The 17,477-nt window shown below is 46.4% G+C and overlaps 1 protein-coding gene across 5 annotated transcripts in view; it reads left to right on the forward strand.

The window, feature by feature from the left end:
* Window positions 1-17,477, forward strand: part of LOC135200054 (F-box only protein 31-like) — a 54,350-nt gene that overhangs the window by 24,076 nt on the left and 12,797 nt on the right. For all 5 annotated transcript variants that reach the window (XM_064228303.1, XM_064228306.1, XM_064228305.1 and 2 more), the window contains 2 exons: window positions 14,803-15,001; window positions 16,024-16,259. In XM_064228303.1, the coding sequence (XP_064084373.1) occupies window positions 14,803-15,001; window positions 16,024-16,259 (435 nt within the window). The remainder of the gene's footprint in view (window positions 1-14,802; window positions 15,002-16,023; window positions 16,260-17,477) is intronic.

Consider the following 17,477-nt stretch of genomic DNA (forward strand, 5'->3'; position numbering starts at 1 on the left):
TGAAAGTTTTTATACATTCAACTTACCTGTCAGATATATACTTAGCTATTTGACTCCGTCGTCCGACAGAAATTCGAATTTCGCGCACACGCTACCGGTAGGTCAGGTGATCTACTTACCTGCCGCTGGGTGGCAGGACTAGGAACCATTCCCATGTTCTATCATATTTTTTCTGTCGGCCATACTGGCAACATCGTTGTGGGTATATCCGGCTGGATTCGTATTTTGCATCGCAATTGATCTTCGTTTGGACTTCTCGGTGACGTATTTGCATTGATTGTACTGGCATACGCGATTGTGGACCGTTTTTGGAATTTGATTTGGATTGTTCAACATGATGTCTGATTCTGGAAGTGTGGTGAGAATGTGTGTGAATGTGGGGTGTAAAGTTAGGATGCCGAAGGCATCGCTTGATCCTCATACTATTTGCAAGAAATGCAGGATGTATGAATGTTCTTTTGATAATACTTGTAATGAATGCAAGGATTTGAGTGCGGAAGAATGGAAATCTCTAACTTCATACTTGAAGAAGTTGGAAAGAGACAGGGTGAGGAGGTCTTCTTCCAAACCTTTGTCTAGTTCTGTATCTAGCGGGGTTATCAGTAATATTATACCCTCTTCTCCTTTTTCTGCCCCATCTAATGTACCTGCTCCTTTATTAGATCCCACAGATTCGGCATCTGAGATTGCGAATCTTAAAGCCGCCCTTCGGAAAATGGAAACCAAAATGGCGGCCATTGAAGGTAAGCAGTGTGATTATAGTGCTGTGGATAGTGATATAAGTGTTCCCAGTGCTGTGGAGGGGGCGTTTGATTGTCTCCACAACGCTCCCAGGCCTAGACCTCTTTCAAGCTCCCAAGCCCAGAGGAGAAGGAATGTCGAAAGCCGTAAGGAGGTTGTGGAGGATCCCCAACAGTCAGACGTCCCTTCGGCATTTTCTGTATCGCCACAGAATGCCAGAGAACGCTACAGAAAAAGCGTTCTGCGTGAGTGTTTCTCCTCATCGGAGAATTCTTCACCTAAAAGAGGTTGGAGATCGGCGGATCTTTCTCGCCCCCTGAAAAGACGTTTGGATGAACCCAGGATTACTTCGAGTCCTGAGCGTTTTCAAGAGGAGGACCATTCAGTAATTAAACAAGCAAAGAAGGTTATTCCTTCACACACGGACTTGTGGGAATCGGTTAAAGACCGATCCTCTTCTCCTAAGGTAGACGATAATGAAGAAACTAGCAGAATCCTTCGCACTATGCAGGATTCCATCACTTCTCTGGTGGGAGTTCTGTCAAGAGACCCTCCCAGAAGGAAAGACACTTTCCTGCCTATTAAGAAGTCTAGGCTTTCTAGGGTTCAGACTCGCCATCAAGATTTGTCATCCTCGGATTTGGAATCGGATTCATCAGCCTTGCATAGGCCTAGCAAGATCAGTTCTCCTGTCAAGCACAAGGCGCCAGACAGGAAAGTATCTCCTGTTTATCATGAAGCGCCAGCCAGGCACGAGGCGCCAACCAAATACGTAGTTGTTCCGACACGGCATACAAACCTTCGGTCCTTTTACAATAGGAAGGTACTAGCGGCAGCTGGATAGGTCGTAAGCTTTCGAACAAGGGGTTGCGGTAGTTAACTGCTTGTCCCGACAGGCGCGCATTTGCGCGCGACTGGTAGGTAAACAAATCACTTTTGCTTTCGGCCTGCTGGCGTGTGGACGTGTATCATCGCTCTCTGCCCGCTTCATCGTCGTTGCTTTCGCATGGTTGTGTTTTTCTTTTTCTATTTATCTAGTGAAACTGAATTGTAAGTACAATCATTTCATATTTATTTCCATTGAATTCAAGTGTGAATTAAAGGATCTTGGTTTCACCACGCCCTCCGATTACCCGAGTGCCGGGACTGAAGGGCGTAAGTGCGGGAATTCATTTTCCCAGAAATGATCCTCGTATTGTGTATGCTCGGTGCCGAGGGCGGGAGCGCTCGCTCCGAGCGTATATTTGGGTTGGAAATGTGTAGATGAAAATCGTAAGTAAGTGCTCTTTTCATTTATATTTTTTTGACCTGTATGCCCGTTGCCGAGCGAATGCGCTCGGCACGGAAACTTATTCTGTATGGAAGTGGAATCGCAAGTACAGTATTCTTTTTTCATTTTCATATATTTATTTTGATTGTAGCAATACTCATTTTGGATCAGTTTCCGAGCTTACCCGGAAATTGATCCTTTCCCCTTTTTATTTGAATGAAGTGAAATCGCAAGTGCAGTTCTTTTTCATTTTCATTTTTTATTGAGATTGCATTGTTTACTGGGATCAATGTTTCCGCTATTTCCCGGGAATTGATCCTTCCCCTTTTTATTTGTATGAAGTGAAATCGCAAGCGCAGTATTCTTTTTCATTTTCATTTTTTTTTGATTGCATCAATTCATTATGGATCAAGGTTTCCATAAACCTTGATCCATAAAGGTAAGGAATGGATCCTTTTACCCTTGCGCTCGGTACCGAGGGCGCAAATGCGCTCGATCCGAGCCCTTATTCATTGTGAAGTGAATCGTAATGCAAGATGCATTTTCATTTTATTCCTTATTATTGATTGCATCAATATTTATTTGGTTCAAGTTCCGCTCAGTCAGGGATTTGATCCTTATGCCCTTGCATTCGGGCCGATGGCACGATTGCTCTCGGGCTCTTATATTGTTGTTGGGTACATGGGTGCTGTGCGGGGTGGGGAACGAGAACCCCCCCCCCCCCCCCCGCTCAGCTCCCACAGTGCCCTTCCCCTTGGGGGGGGGGGTGGGAGGTTATCGGCGTTCTTCTCCTCGCCCGTCCGTCCGTCGAGCGCGGGGGAGGGCGCTCGGTGCCCGATGTACAATTGTATTCGGGGTCTTCCACTCGTTCGGGAGAGGGCTCACCCCCCCGCGCGAGGGGACTTCCCCCCCACTAATCGTTACTACTGTTATTTCCGCAGGTGCTACTGCCACGAGGGTGGACCTTGGTGAGGTATGGGCGTCCTTCCATTTGCAGGGCGTGCTAGTGTCCGCAGGGGCTGCGGTTCTATGTCTGGGCCTACTGCGGTCACCCATGGAGTGGTGACCACGCAACAGGTGACGACGTCCCTCCTCACCTGGTGTACTCGCCTCACGTGGTAACAGTCTTGCCTACAGCCGCTGTGAAGTGCCGTTCGCCGTACCGAGAGGGGGGGCGTGCCGCCGCCGCTCGTGGTTGCCGCGCTGCAGCGACCACACTTCCGCTGCCCTAGAGCTCGCCCCTGGACCTGCCGCCGGTACCAGGATGTTTGCTGGCTGCTGCTCCACTTCCTGTGTTTCCGGTGCTGCCTGCCGTACCTGCCGATTCTGGGCTGACTGTCCGGCCAGTTGCTGCGCTGGCTGTCCTGCCCGTTGCTGCCGCTGGCTGGTCCCTGCCTTTGCTGCGCTGGCTGTCCCTGCCGTTGCTGCACTGGCTGTCCCTACCGTGCTGTGCTGGCTGTGCCTGCTGTTCCTAGATGCCCATAACCTGCTGATGTCGTCCCCTGTTCGTGGTGGTACTACCCCAGACTTTGGTCTGTCTGTATAGTGCGTCCGGGCCCTGTGGCTTCGGCTACAGCAGCCCCTGCTTCGCCCTGGATAGCAGATCTTACGTCTGTCCTGAGGAAGCTGACGAAGAAGAGGAGGAAGGTGTCGTCGTCGTCGTCTTCATCTTCTTCGTCGTCGGCTGCCGCCTCTTCCCCTTCGACTTCTAAGGCTTCACAGCCGAGGAAGAAGAAGGTTGCCTCCTCCCTCCTAAGAAGTCTCCCTCGGGAGCTTCTCGGGACCCGTCTCACCTCGGTGGGACGGGAGGGTTCCTTCCGCTGGTCCTCCTGCTCCTTCGGGAGCGGGGCCCGTCTCTTCTTCCGCAAGGAAGAAGACTACGGGGACCAGAGGGGTACCGGCTAACACCGGTACTTCCTCGCCTGGTGTCAGTGGTTCTGCCACTTGCATCCAGGGGTCCGGTCTCTGGCCCTTCCTCGTTCGCGGGAAGGTCACCAGAGTGTACGGTTCGTCGCCTACCAGCGGACCGTGCAAGTCCAGGAACCAGACCTCTGAGTCCCGCTCAGCGTCAGGTTCACGGCACGGGGCGGAAGACTGGTGACAGCCGCTCACTGACTCTCACCAGACCAGCTCTCACTCTCGCAGCGAACAGCTGGCTACCCGGGGACGTGACGGTCCACGACCGGCCACGGGCTGAGGCTGGGAAGGGGTCCTCCCGTTCGCCGGTGCCGGCCACGGCTGGAACCAGCGACGTGACGCCGTGAGGACAAGCACCGGTCTCACTGTGACAGTGGAGCCTGCAGGTCGCCTGACCGTCGCTCTCACAGAGAGCGATCGGGTACGGCAACCAGCACCAGCTCTTCTGACACTCGAGATCGGGGCCGCCTGTGCTCAGTCCAGCCGTTCTCCACAGCGAGACGGTTCGACCAGGCCTGCAGCTCGATCGCCACCGCGGGTTTGACGATCGCCTGCAGCCTCCAAGCCTGCTGGTTCTGCCAGCGAGCGAGGAGGGAGCGTCAGGTCTGCCTCTCCCGTACCTTCAACCATCCTCGGTTACACCGGGAGGAGCGAGGTATTGAGGAGTGATCGTGGAGGGGTGCGCCCCTCATGATCCCACCACGACGCCCTACGTCGCCAGGCGGTTCTTGGACCGGCCAGGGACGTATATTATTAATAAAATTTTTTTTTACGGCAAGTGGAGGGTGGGGAAAGACCGAGAGGGCTGTCGCTGTTCCCCCCTTCTTAGGAGGAAGGTTCTCGGAATATGCTCTTGTTCGAAGGGCTTAACGGTCCCACTCTGCAAGATGCTGTGAATTCCGAGATCTAGAGGAACTTTGCCGAGGTTATGGCGCTGATTCGTCAGCACAACGACCTCGGGGGAAGGATCGCCACTCTCACCAGCAGAGCCACGTCTCGGCTCGAGTCGTTTTGGGGCCCGAGAGGGAACCCAAATCGACGGTGGGTCTGCCGCGATCGGAGCCTTGCCGACTGTGTTGAACCAGGTAGTCTCTCGTCTCCGGACAAGAAGGCTCTCTCAGTTCTGGCCGGTCGAACAAGCTACTTCACTTCCTCTACTGCGACAGAAGCGTTCTACGTGTCTTCGGACACCGTAGTTGAATACCCCACCCCTTCGGTCCTCCTGAGGTTTCGACCTCGACGAGGACTGGAATGAGTCGGAGGACGGTATCGGCTCTCTCCTGTCAGGTGTCGATCAGCCCCACCCAGACGACGTTCACAGTGGCGGCAGACCCTTACCTTCAGTATGAGTTCGTAACCCTCCTCGGGGGAAAACTGTTTCTCCTGACGATACGTTTTCCCAGGCTCTGAGAGGCCATCGCCGTAAGGCGATGGCTGCTCCTTTTCTTCTCCAACTGCTAGTTCCGCTGGAAGGCGAGCCAGTATCCAATTCCTCCCCCATTCCCCTCTCTCCTTACGGCTACGAGGGAAAGGGAGGGATCCTACAGAGATTTCTCTGTAAGATTCCCACGTTAGGGGCTGCGCTACCGGGGGGACATTCGGGTCCTACCTGACGTAAGCCCCTTGGTTGTTGAGGAGGGATCCTGCCCCTTTCTCGATTCCTATCGGGAATCGAGAGGACCACCAGCCGATATCGTTTGACGAATTCGGTGGGGGGTTTCGCAGAGTGCTTAGAATTCTACGGAATTTCTAGCGCACTCAGAGTGTTCGAGTTTTTTACGATCTCCAAACACTTAGGCGAGACCACGGTCCAAAGTGAGCGAAGAAATCCCTGATAATTGTACACGATAATCGGGAACCTCGCTTATGCTCGAATTCCTGTTAATTTCTAGCATTTGGAAGAAGACTGCTGCTGGAAGAAGAAGTATCTCACAGTAGGCGTTTACCTGGAATAGAGAAGAACGGACGGGAACTTCCAGTTTGGCTTGAACTATCGTCTTCGGTATTCTGTTCACCATTGAAGCTTTCCTTTGGGAAAGACTTCTCCTTCACTCTCTTGACTAGAGAACGAAGGTGGTCGATCTCCAATCCTTATTCTCATTCCTCGAGGGGAAAAGAATTTAGGATGGATCGTGGTGACAGAAACCTACAAATATAACTAACGTATCTTACCCTCGCGACATGATTCTTTTAACAGTTGAATTGTCGGGGGGTAGGCGCATACCGTAGTTAAACTCTACGGTTGTGACGAGACGAATTGTATCTTAATTGACTGCAACTCGGGGTTGCCTGCAACCTCCCATCAGCGTTATCAGTTTTCGATTTTGAGATACTTGGTATTGTCATGACAACACCAAATCAGCTTTTGTATTTACCGAAATCCGTTTTTCGGTTAAATATAATTGCTCGAGCGTATTCTTTATGCTCGATGGTTCTAGCCGAACGCATTCCTTCGTGGAATAATGGATTACCTGGCAACTCAGGATGACGAGTCAACCGAGAGCTACTACGTATTGAACTGCCTGATAGCGGCTCAGTATCAGCTAGGTCTCGGAGATGCCACGGTCGGTTACGTCTCTCTCTCCCCTGGTTTGATTGACTACCGAACCGTATCTCTGCCCAACAATCATGGACTTAGGTCTCTGATTAACGGGGATTCTCGCAATAATGAAGGACCATCTACTGCTGTGACGCTCGATTTCATCGCCTTCGACATTGCGAGAATTTTCAACAGAGATATCTCTTGGACTCTTTCATCTTTCTGTTTACCGCACGGTAACAGAAGTCTGTACTAGTCAACCGCTTCATCGCACCGCGATAATGCGAATGATTTTTGCAGACATCTGAGTTTGTCTTCAAAATATCTCGTATTCGTAGGTGTGCAATTATTCATTGCTCGACCCCGAATTAACAGATATGTCAGAAGACATCGCCTACTCTCCGACCTGACAGCTCTACTTCCAAATGTTCAGCCCATGAGAAGCAGTTCTTCAGGGCAGTATTTCCCTGTCTTCATTACTGAAAAGCGCTCCGCTTTTATTGCAACTACGATCCTCACCGGACAGCAATGATAGCGGTTAGCGTTCTCAGTCTTTGTAGCACAGGTTCAGAATCTTGAGAATCCTTCTCTCGGTTCAGCTGTGAAGACGTAGGTTGCATTTTCTGTACACCTTCGTCTTCAACGACACATGGTGTTTGTTTTCTCCTTAGCCGAGAATCAACTATACTATGAGTTATCTTGCCATCAAGGACCTCGGTCTCTAGAAGGCAAGTGACTTTCGCCTGTTGGGCACATGCCTTAAGAGAGTCATCACCTTGCCTTCTGGCATCGTGACGAACAAATTATTTGTTTAGTCTCTTGGCATAACCCTTTTAAGGCGAAGGTCACGTGACTTGCTCGGGTGCTTGGACAACTTGCCTCCTACCGAACGCAGTCAGTCGGCAGCTGTCAGAGCTCCCAAGTCTGTTACGAACTTCGCTGTGGACTTAGTTCGGTTGTTCCATAACAATCTTTTCTTCGTCCTAACGGCTTGTCACAGTACCCATACCATCGACACCCAACATTGAGTGTCGGTGTCCTATCCACTACCGAGAACAACAACTTCGCTGCAGACGGATAGACCAGTATGGGTACAGGACATCACCGAAGTTGAGAAGAGGGATAGGTCATACGACCATTCCCTTCTTTTCCTCTGAGGTAATTGCATGACTTTTTACTGCGAAGTCAAGCATCCAGGGGATGGGGATTCGTGACGCTCGATTTCGTACCGAATTCGTAGCGAAGACTCTGAACCCTTCGGTTCCTGACGATCGGTTAGAGTCCTTCACAATCCCTCCCTAATGGACTTCACCGCCTTCGATCCGCGGAGATGCTGCTTTGTCCTGTGAAAGCGCGACCGCGCTTTCTGAAGAAACTCGACATCCCAGGCTGAGTGTTGAAGACTCTTCGTCAGCACCAAGATGACCTAGAAGTACACTCCCTCGAGTTACACAAGAACTTCTCCTTGGCGCAGGTACTGAAGGCAGGGGTCTGGTACCAACCAGACCACCGGCACCTCCTTCTACCTTTTGGATATTGCCCACAGGTCCTTGGATCGTTTTCCTTAGGACCCGTGGTGGCTGCTCAACACGTTGTCTAGCTAACCCAGACCCTAGCAGGCTGAACAGCATCGAGTCCTGGTGTGACTGTAAGAATAGATAAGTGAATGAGAGAGTGACTGGCTTCTCTTCCTATCTTTTTTCTCCCCCTCTACCTGTGGGTAGAGGGATACGTCATCACCTTGCTGGATAAGGACGAGATGCCGGTGAGCTACTCGACAGAGCCCCATCCTATCCCTTTCACTAGGGATGGGAGCGAAATATCCGCCCACCACTTCCTCCTACGGAAGGGGGGGGAAGTGGATGCCAACAAGAGACAAACCATAACTTTATGTTGCCTCTTGCAAATAGGAACTTGTTCTTGTTTGCTGGTACGAAGAGAATACGCTTGCCTCTCTCTTAGTACTTGGTCCAGAGGTCTGACCATTGATCCTGCGGTGCACACCCCGATCAATCGGACAGAGGCTTGGATCCCTCCCTCGCTCTTTACGACCAGGGAGGCATTCCCAAGGTTGGGCGAACACCAGTCTGTTCACAAAAGACTCAGATTCCTCCCACCAAGAAGTGAGTCTTCCTATTGTAAAAGGACCGAAGGGTTTGTATGCCGTGTCGGAACAAATGACAATTTGTCCAAAATTGCATTTTTCCTAACTATACAAACCTGGAGGTCCTTTTACACATAGCCCCACCTCATGCCACCCCTCACTCTGCAGTTTTGCTTGGGCCAAAAGCAAAAGTGATTTGTTTACCTACCATCCGCGCGCGCCTGTCGGACAAGAAGTTAACTACCGAACCCCTTGTTCCAGCTGCCCGCTAGTACCTTCCTATTGTAAAAGGACCTCAGGTTTGTATAGTTAGGAAAAAATGCAATTTTGGACAAATTGTCATATCTAGCCTTCCAGGCGCGAGACGCCAGTCAAGAGCGTCGAGTTTTCTAGACGCGAAGCGCTTTCCAGACGCGAGTCGCCAGTCAGGCGCGTCGAGCATTCCAAGCGCGAGACGTCAACCAGACGCGTGACGCCAGTTTGGATCGAGGCGCCAAGAAGACGCGAGATTCCAGACAGGCGCGTGACGCCAACCAGAAGCATGACGCCTCCCAGGAGCGAGGCGCCAGGTAAGCGCCAGGACGCTGCGAGGCGCGAGACGCCAAACAGTAGCGTGACGCCTCTCAGGAGAGAGACGCCAGGCAAGCGTGAGGACGCTCCGAGGCGCGTGACGTCAACCAGAAGCGTGACGCCTCCCAGGAGAGAGGTGCCAGGCAAGCGCGAGGACGCTGCAAGGCGCGAGACGCCAGCCAGAAGCGTGACGCCTCCAAGACGCGAGGATCCTGACAGGCGCCCGAAAAAGAACGTTTTCAACCAAGACGCGTGACGCCGCCAAGGTTTAAAGCGCCAGCCAGGCGCGAGCAGCCTACCGAGCGCGAGGCGCCGACTAGGCATGACTCAGTCAGACGCGAGGCTTCTTCTAGTCGTGGGGACGGTATTGTTCGTAGTCCTTCCCCTACTAGAAGCATTTCTCCTAGAGCGACTTCTCTTGATAGAGAATCGATCAGGAAAGAGCGATCCCCTTCTAACCTTGACCTTGAAGAGGTTTCTGAAGAAGAAGTTTCAACCAACGAGGGACTTTCCAATTATAAAGTTTTAGCCTCGTTACTTCTTAAGGAGTTTGGGGACTCTCTTAGTCCTGCGGCTCCTCCTTCTCCGAGATCGCTGTTTTCGAGCACAAAAACCCCGAAATCCTCGGCTTTCTTGAAGATGAAGCCTGCGATCTCAATGAAAAAAGCCCTACAGTCTTTGGATTCTTGGCTTTTATCTAGAAGGAAAAACACCTTAGAACTGTTTATTGCTCTCCTCCCTCCCAAGCTGACAGGGAAGAGGGGCATATGGTATAAGACGGAAGAGGCTATGGGCTTGATGCTCCCCTCGTCTGCAGATTCAGATTTCTCGAGCCTTGTAGAGTCAGTGAGAAGACAGTCGCTCAATTCGGCAAAGGCGTCCTGGAGTATGTCGGAATTAGATCAGCACCTTAAGGGAATTTTTCACGTCTTAGAGGTGTTTAACTTCTTGGATTGGTCTCTTGGGGTGCTGGCTAAGAAGACGAGTGAGCCAGATTTTCTTGATCCAGAAACTTTGAACAGTGTCCTATCTTGCATGGATAAGGCTGTGCAAGATGGTTCTGGTGAGTTAGTGGCACTGTTTGGATCTGGAGTTTTAAAGAAAAGATCTCTTTACAGTTCCTTTCTGACGAAAGGAGTTTCTCCTTCTCAGAGGTCCTCTCTACTGTTCGCACCTCTGTCAGAACATTTGTTTCCTTCATCGTTAGTGAAGGATATTTCGAGATCCCTGTCAGAAAAGGCTACGCAGGACCTTCTAGTTCAATCTACAAAGAAGATTAGACCTGCAGTTTTCCGGCTCAAAAGAAGGTGGCCCGTACCAGTGTGCCCTTCGTGGAGCCCCCTCGCTCGATCAACTTCGAAGAGAAAGCCCTTCGACAAGCGAGGGAGGTCTTCCTTCCGCTCTTTTAAAAAGAGCAAGTAGCAGCCATGTCCTCCAAGCACAGGTAGGGGCCAGACTTCAAAACTTTGTGGAGACCTGGTCCTTAAGAGAAGCAGATCCCTGGACTCTGTTTGTCCTACAGAAGGGTTACATCATTCCCTTCGTAGACAGACCTCCTTTAGCAACATCTCCGAAGGATTTGTCAACAAGTTACAAGGATCCTGGACTGAGAGAGACTCTCCTTCAGACGGTGGTGTCGATGAGGGACAAGAATGCAATAGAACTAGTGCAGGATCCATTCTCCCCGGGGTTTTACAACCGCCTTTTCTTGGTCCCAAAGACTTCGGGGGGATGGAGACCCGTTCTGGATGTAAGCATCCTGAACCAGTACGTGGAGAAAAAGAAGTTCTCCATGGACTTCAGCTTCGGTTCTGTCATCTGTACGCCAGGGAGATTGGATGGTCTCCCTGGACCTTCAGGATGCTTACTTTCATGTTCCGATTCACCCATCGTCAAGAAAATACCTAGGATTTGTTGTACAAGGACAAATCTTCCAGTTCAGGGCCTTGTGCTTCGGCCTATCAACCGCTCCTCAGGTATTTACGTATCTGATGAGGAACGTGGCCAAATGGCTTCATTTAGAAGGGATCAACAACTCAATGTATCTCGACGATTGGCTAATCCGGGCCAAGTCGGAGAAACTATGTTTGGAGGACCTACAGACTACTTTGAACCTAACAAGGACATTAGGATTACTCGTGAACCTCGAGAAATCTCAGATGATCCCCAGTCAGAACTTAGTCTATTTGGGGATTCGGATGGATTCTCGGGGTTTTCTTTTTGGGTCTTTTTCCTCCATCCCAGGAAAGGATTGCTCGGGGATTACAGAAAATCTCGAGCTTCCTAGAGAAAGAATGGAGTTCGGTGAGGGAATGGTTAAGTCTTCTGGGAACCCTTTCCTCACTAGAACAGTTCATTTCTCTAGGAAGACTCCACCTACGCCCTCTTCAGTTCTTCCTAGAATTTGGAGTTGGAAGAACGGGCAACTTTCAGACACTTTCGGAATTCCTCTGGAAGTAAAGAATCATCTGAAGTGGTGGATTTTTCCCTTGGAAAAGAACGAGGGCTTGTCTCTAGAGGTTCGGAACCCAAACCTAATCTTGTTCTCAGACGCTTCAGAGAGGATGGGGAGCGACTCTAGGGACAAAAGAAGTATCAGGCCAATGGAGGAAGCAAGACTGGCATATAAACTCCAAAGAACTTTATACTGTTCTTCTAGCCCTAAAAGCCTTCGAGACAGAAGTTTTAGGTCAAGTGGTACAGGTCAACTCGGACAACACCACATCGTTGGCCTATATCAAGAAACAAGGGGGAACTCACTCTTTTTCTCTGTTCCAGTTAACAAAAGAGCTGTTGTATTGGACAAAAGAAAAGAATGTGACTCTCCTCACAAGATTCGTGAAAGGAGAGAAGAACATCAGAGCAGACAGGCTAAGCAGGTTAAACCAAGTTCTCCCCACAGAGTGGACCCTTCACATTCAGGTGTGTCAAGCTCTGTGGTCCCTGTGGGGCAGTCCGCATATAGACCTATTTGCCACCTACCTATCCAGAAGGATAGAGAACTTTTGCTCCTTAGTGGAAGACCCGAGAGCGATAGCGGTGGATGCCATGCTGCTGGACTGGTCAGGCCTAGATGCCTACGCCTTTCCCCCCTTCAAAATGTTAGGGATGGTTTTAAGAAAATTTGCGGTGTCAAGAGGGACGAGACTAACACTCATCGCTCCCTTTTGGCCGTCTCAAGATTGGTTCACAGAGGTACAGGAATGGACGGTGGACTTCCCAAGATCTCTTCCACACAGGAGAGATCTTCTCAAACAACCCCATTTCGAGAGGTACCATCAAAACCGTCCTCCCCGCTCTCGCTCTGACTGCCTTTCGACTATCGAAAGACTTGTCAGAGCGAGAGGCTTTTCAAGCAAAGCTTCAAAAGCAATTGCTAGGGCCCGGAGATCTTCAACTATTCGGGTCTACCAATCAAAATGGGATGTTTTTAGAAGATGGTGTAAGAAGAATAAACTGTCCTCCTCCGATACCTCTGTGACCAACATTGCTGATTTCTTGATTTTCCTTAGGGAAGAATCTAAATTATCAGTTTCTACCATTAAAGGTTATCGGAGTATGCTTTCTGCTGTGTTTCGAAACAGAGGTTTGAAGATAGCAGAAGATAAAGATCTCCACGACCTTATTAGATCTTTTGAAACCTCTAAAACCTTGTCTCCTCGTACTCCGAACTGGAACTTAGATGTGGTTTTCCTTTTGAAATTTCTATCATCAATAGATTTGAACCTCCTCAGAACAACGCGTCGTTTAGAGATCTAACGAGAAATTGTATTTTCTTGTTGTCGTTAGCGACTGCGAAGAGAATTAGTGAAATACACGCTCTAGATTCTCGAGTAGGATTTAAGAGTGATGCGGCTATTTGTTCTTTCCAGACTCTGTTTCTGGCCAAGAACGAGAACCCTTCAAAACCCTGGATAAAGAGTTTCGAAGTTAAAGGACTTTCAAATCTAGTAGGAGAGGAATTAGAAAGATTATTATGTCCGGTTAGAGCTCTGAAGCATTTTTTGTTAGGAGCATTATTACGGATGCTCATAGTAACTGCACTGAAGACTCTTTCAGGACTCTCCGAGTGAAGGCCCATGAGGTAAGAGCGGTGGCCACTTCATTAGCTTTTCAGAAAAACATGTCTTTAAAAGACATTGTGGATGCGACGTACTGGAGGTGTAATTCAGTGTTCGCATCGCACTACCTTTTGGACGTTAAAGTGACATATGAAAAGTGTTTCTCTCTGGGTCCTTTTGTATCAGCCGATACAGTGCTGGGGCTGGGAACACATAACGGTCCTTAGAAAAATTTTTTTTCTAATTTTTGATAGTACATAGATCTACCTTGTGAGACGAGTTGTTGGTTTTTCTGCTGATTAGTATGCTTGTTGGCGCACGGGCGTCCTGGCTTGGATCAGTGGGGAATCAAGAGACGTCTTATTGGCTAGATTGTACAAAAATTTTTTTTAATTTATTTTCATTTTTTTTTGTACTTTAAGTGTACGAATGTTTGTGATTCGAGTTTGTGGTTGTTTGCAAAGAGTTAGGGGATAACTTCTTGCAATCTTAGAACTAACATGGATAGGTTGAGGTGATCGGTATCGATGTTGTGCTCCTTGTATAGGTCTTGTCAAGTAAGTGGATAAGCACCCATTGACGTAGTCCTTCCAGGATCTGCCAAGTAAGCGGATAAGACCCCTTTGGCAGAACCACAAGAACTCTTAGAGCCATAGATCAATATCTCGCTGAGGCTCTTGAGACTGACTAGACTCCTGGATTGTATTCATGAAGTCTTCAGTCTAAACAGGTAGGAACCAAGGTTTTATTTATTTATTACCTACAACGATAGCTGTGATTCCTGTTTGATTCTATAATTAGCTGTCTCTGTCCCACCTCCATTGGTGTGAATCAGCTAAGTATATATCTGACAGGTAAGTTGAATGTATAAAAATGAAATGTTATGATACAATAAAGTTTTATACATACTTACCTGGCAGATATATACAATTGATACCCACCCTACCTCCCCTCAGGAGACAGGCGGTATAGAAAAAATATGATAGAACATGGGAATGGTTCCTAGTCCTGCCACCCAGCGGCAGGTAAGTAGATCACCTGACCTACCGGTAGCGTGTGCGCGAAATTCGAATTTCTGTTGGACGACGGAGTCAAATAGCTAAGTATATATCTGCCAGGTAAGTATGTATAAAACTTTATTGTATCATAACAATATCATTTTTTTCTTAGCAGATGATTATAGTATATGTTAAATTTGAATTTAATGGAATTATTAAGTACTATTATTTAAATGTTTATTTTTGTGCCATCCTCATTGAGGGTACTGTATTTTCCAAAATGCATTATTTGACTTCTCTTGTTTGTTAGGTAACTGGAATCCCCAGTTTACATATAAACTTGAATCTGCTCTTAATACTCAGTTTTTCAAAGGAATTGCAGTTCTATTCCTTCTGGCATAACTTTTAACAATTTGTAGTAAGATATTCCATTCTAATTTTAGACTGTAATGAAATTTGTTGTATTTCATATTGCAGAAATTTACATTACTTTTGAACAGTAAGCTAAGCTGGAGAAAAGTTTTTATGGAGGTCTTGTGTATGTAAGTATATAAACAGTGCAAGTGTTATGTTAAATAGTACGATGTTGGTCTTTCTGTCAGGGAAAATGATAAGCCCATGATCTCAGTGCCCCTGATATTACCGCGTGCAGATGACGTGCCAATCAGTTTAAGAAAAAGTGATGGAAGCCTTCCAAGTCAGATTATCACTCCTGGGCTTTTCAAGGGTGATTATTCAGCACATGGAGTTGAGCTCATCCTTTTCAAGTATATCAGTGAAAATGAATTGCATGGATTCAAGGTATTTGGACTTCTGGCTTTCATGTTTGTTGTTATGTATTAAAGATATTACAGTTTACATAATTCTATAACTACTTGGTGATTTAGATGCAGTCTGAAAGAATGTATATATTATGTCCACATATAGACATTAATATTTAAAATATACTGAAGATTGTGCATAATTTTTCTAATCTTACAAAGAATTTGATATTTAATAATGTTTAGTTTTTTGTCTAAGCCAAATTTCTTAATAAAAATTAATTTTAAAAATGCTGTAAATTGAAGTCTAGTACTTGCATTATGAAATGATCACTGGAGATTTATGGTAAACATTATAACTCGATTACAAAGATTGTGAACTAAAATTAAATAGTATGCATAATAAGGTATACAGTGGGCCCCCCCGCATTCGCGTTCTCCGGATTCGCGGATTTCTCCCGGGAACATTTCCTCGCATTATTCGCGGTAAATTCGCGCATTCGCGGTATTTTTCTATGAGAAATATCCACATATTCCTGGTTTTTTTATCAATTTCATCATAAAATGCACTTTTTGTGATAAAACTATTAAAAAACCAAGTATGAAAATTTTTAGTGGTTTTTCTTGAGTTTTAACTAACAAAGTAGGCTGTTTTTAGCGTTTTTATAGGGGTTCCAAACATTCGTGGGTTCTAACTATTCACGGGGGGTTCTGGTACGCATCCCCCGTGAATACGGGGGGACCACTGTAGTTTGGTTACTTATTATTGCATACATTTTATGGTAACTAAGAACAATATATGTATGTAGTTAATAATTTTTTTTTTTAGTATGGTGCAAATTTAGTTTTCAGAGGGAATAACAAAATTCCCTTACTGTAAAGTTATAAGAGAAAGTCGACTACAATCTCCTGTGCACACTTGCTTTTTTACACTTTTGTTTATACTCTTGGCTAAACTACAGCTCCCTTGTACCATTCTTTCTCACTTTGCTTGATGATTTCAGTTTCACTGAGGATAATTATTGACACTATTTAATATAAAAAATCTGTTTTTATCTGTAGGTAACTGGGGACCCCAATGTTTCAGCAGGCAAGATATCCCTGAAGTGCTTTTTAGATTATCCAGTCAATCCAACACTGGAAGAACAAAAATCAATGGAGGCATTGCAGAATATGCCAAAAGTGAAAAGAACAGGTCCCGTCCATGAACTCCCAAAGCAGAGATTTAGAATTCCAGGTCAAGTCTATGGTGCCCAAGAATCATCTGCTGTTCATGCGCTTGACCACTGTTTTGCAAGGTAAGTTTATAAGATCTTCACATTGCTTCATTTTAGGATCTCCCTTTGGTTTTAAGCATACTGTAGACCTAACTTTGCAATCTATCAGCTCTCACAGTTTAAGAAAAACTGTAATACAGTACTGCTGTTAACTGGTACATACCATTAACTTAGTTTGTGCTTGTATTTCTGTCTGTGTATATGTATAAACATAGGTGATCGTTAACTTATCTTCATTTATTTGTTATTTCTTTACCGTGTGTTTTTCACATCTGGGTCTTCTGTTCCTGGAAGGGATTCCGTACAAGTTAATGGCATTTTAGACTTGTTCCTTATGAATGTGTTCATATTTTTAATATAATAACAAGACCTATTCTCCTACAAGGTTATTTATTATTTTCACAACTGCAATTCTCTGATATTACTGAGAACCCACCTGTTGTGAACTATACATACCCTAGACCTAGATAGGAATTATTAGAAGTTAGAAGTGTGTTAAGAAATATAGTACAGAAGTATGTTAAGAAATATAATACATATATGTTAAAAATTCACAGGAAATTAATATATCAGTGTACTTTATCAATTGTCTGTATATTTTGTGAAAACTATGATGTGTATAAATTTAATAAATCCATATTTTTGGATTAGCTAAATATCACAAACTGTAATAGTTGTACAAATGTCAGTTAAGTTATTTCGTAGTATGATAAGTGTTTAACAGTGACACAATATATAAAATTAACATTAGATGTTCAATTTTTTTAAACCAGCCACATTGTCTTTGTAAACAAGTGCACTTCAGATTTTTCATTTTAGTGTTAGATGTGAAATGAGCTTTCTCCATTCTATTGTGTCTTGTGCACTTTCCTCCTGAATTCATGTCTGGTTTATATGTTTATTGATGCCTCTTTTTCCATGATTTCCTGACCATTCTCCAGGTCTTCTGCCTGCTTTTTATATATCTGCTACACGCATACTTCCCAACTACCCGTTCCTCATCCTTTCTCACTTGTCATTATCTCATTGTGTGAGAGCTCAGTCAGTCCTGCTGTTAGACCCCACATCTCTGCGCAACTTCCACATTCTTAATATGACTCCTGTTGCTTTCTAGCTGTTTATTTTGGCATTTTCTGGTCAGCATGCTAAATATAACATTATTGGTATACAGCAGTTAACTACTAAAGATATGTTATCAGTAGTTCTATTAACCCATGTAGTGTGACAGTTAATGAGCTC

Source organism: Macrobrachium nipponense, chromosome 26, assembly GCF_015104395.2.
Source record: "Macrobrachium nipponense isolate FS-2020 chromosome 26, ASM1510439v2, whole genome shotgun sequence".
NCBI lineage: Eukaryota > Metazoa > Arthropoda > Malacostraca > Decapoda > Palaemonidae > Macrobrachium > Macrobrachium nipponense.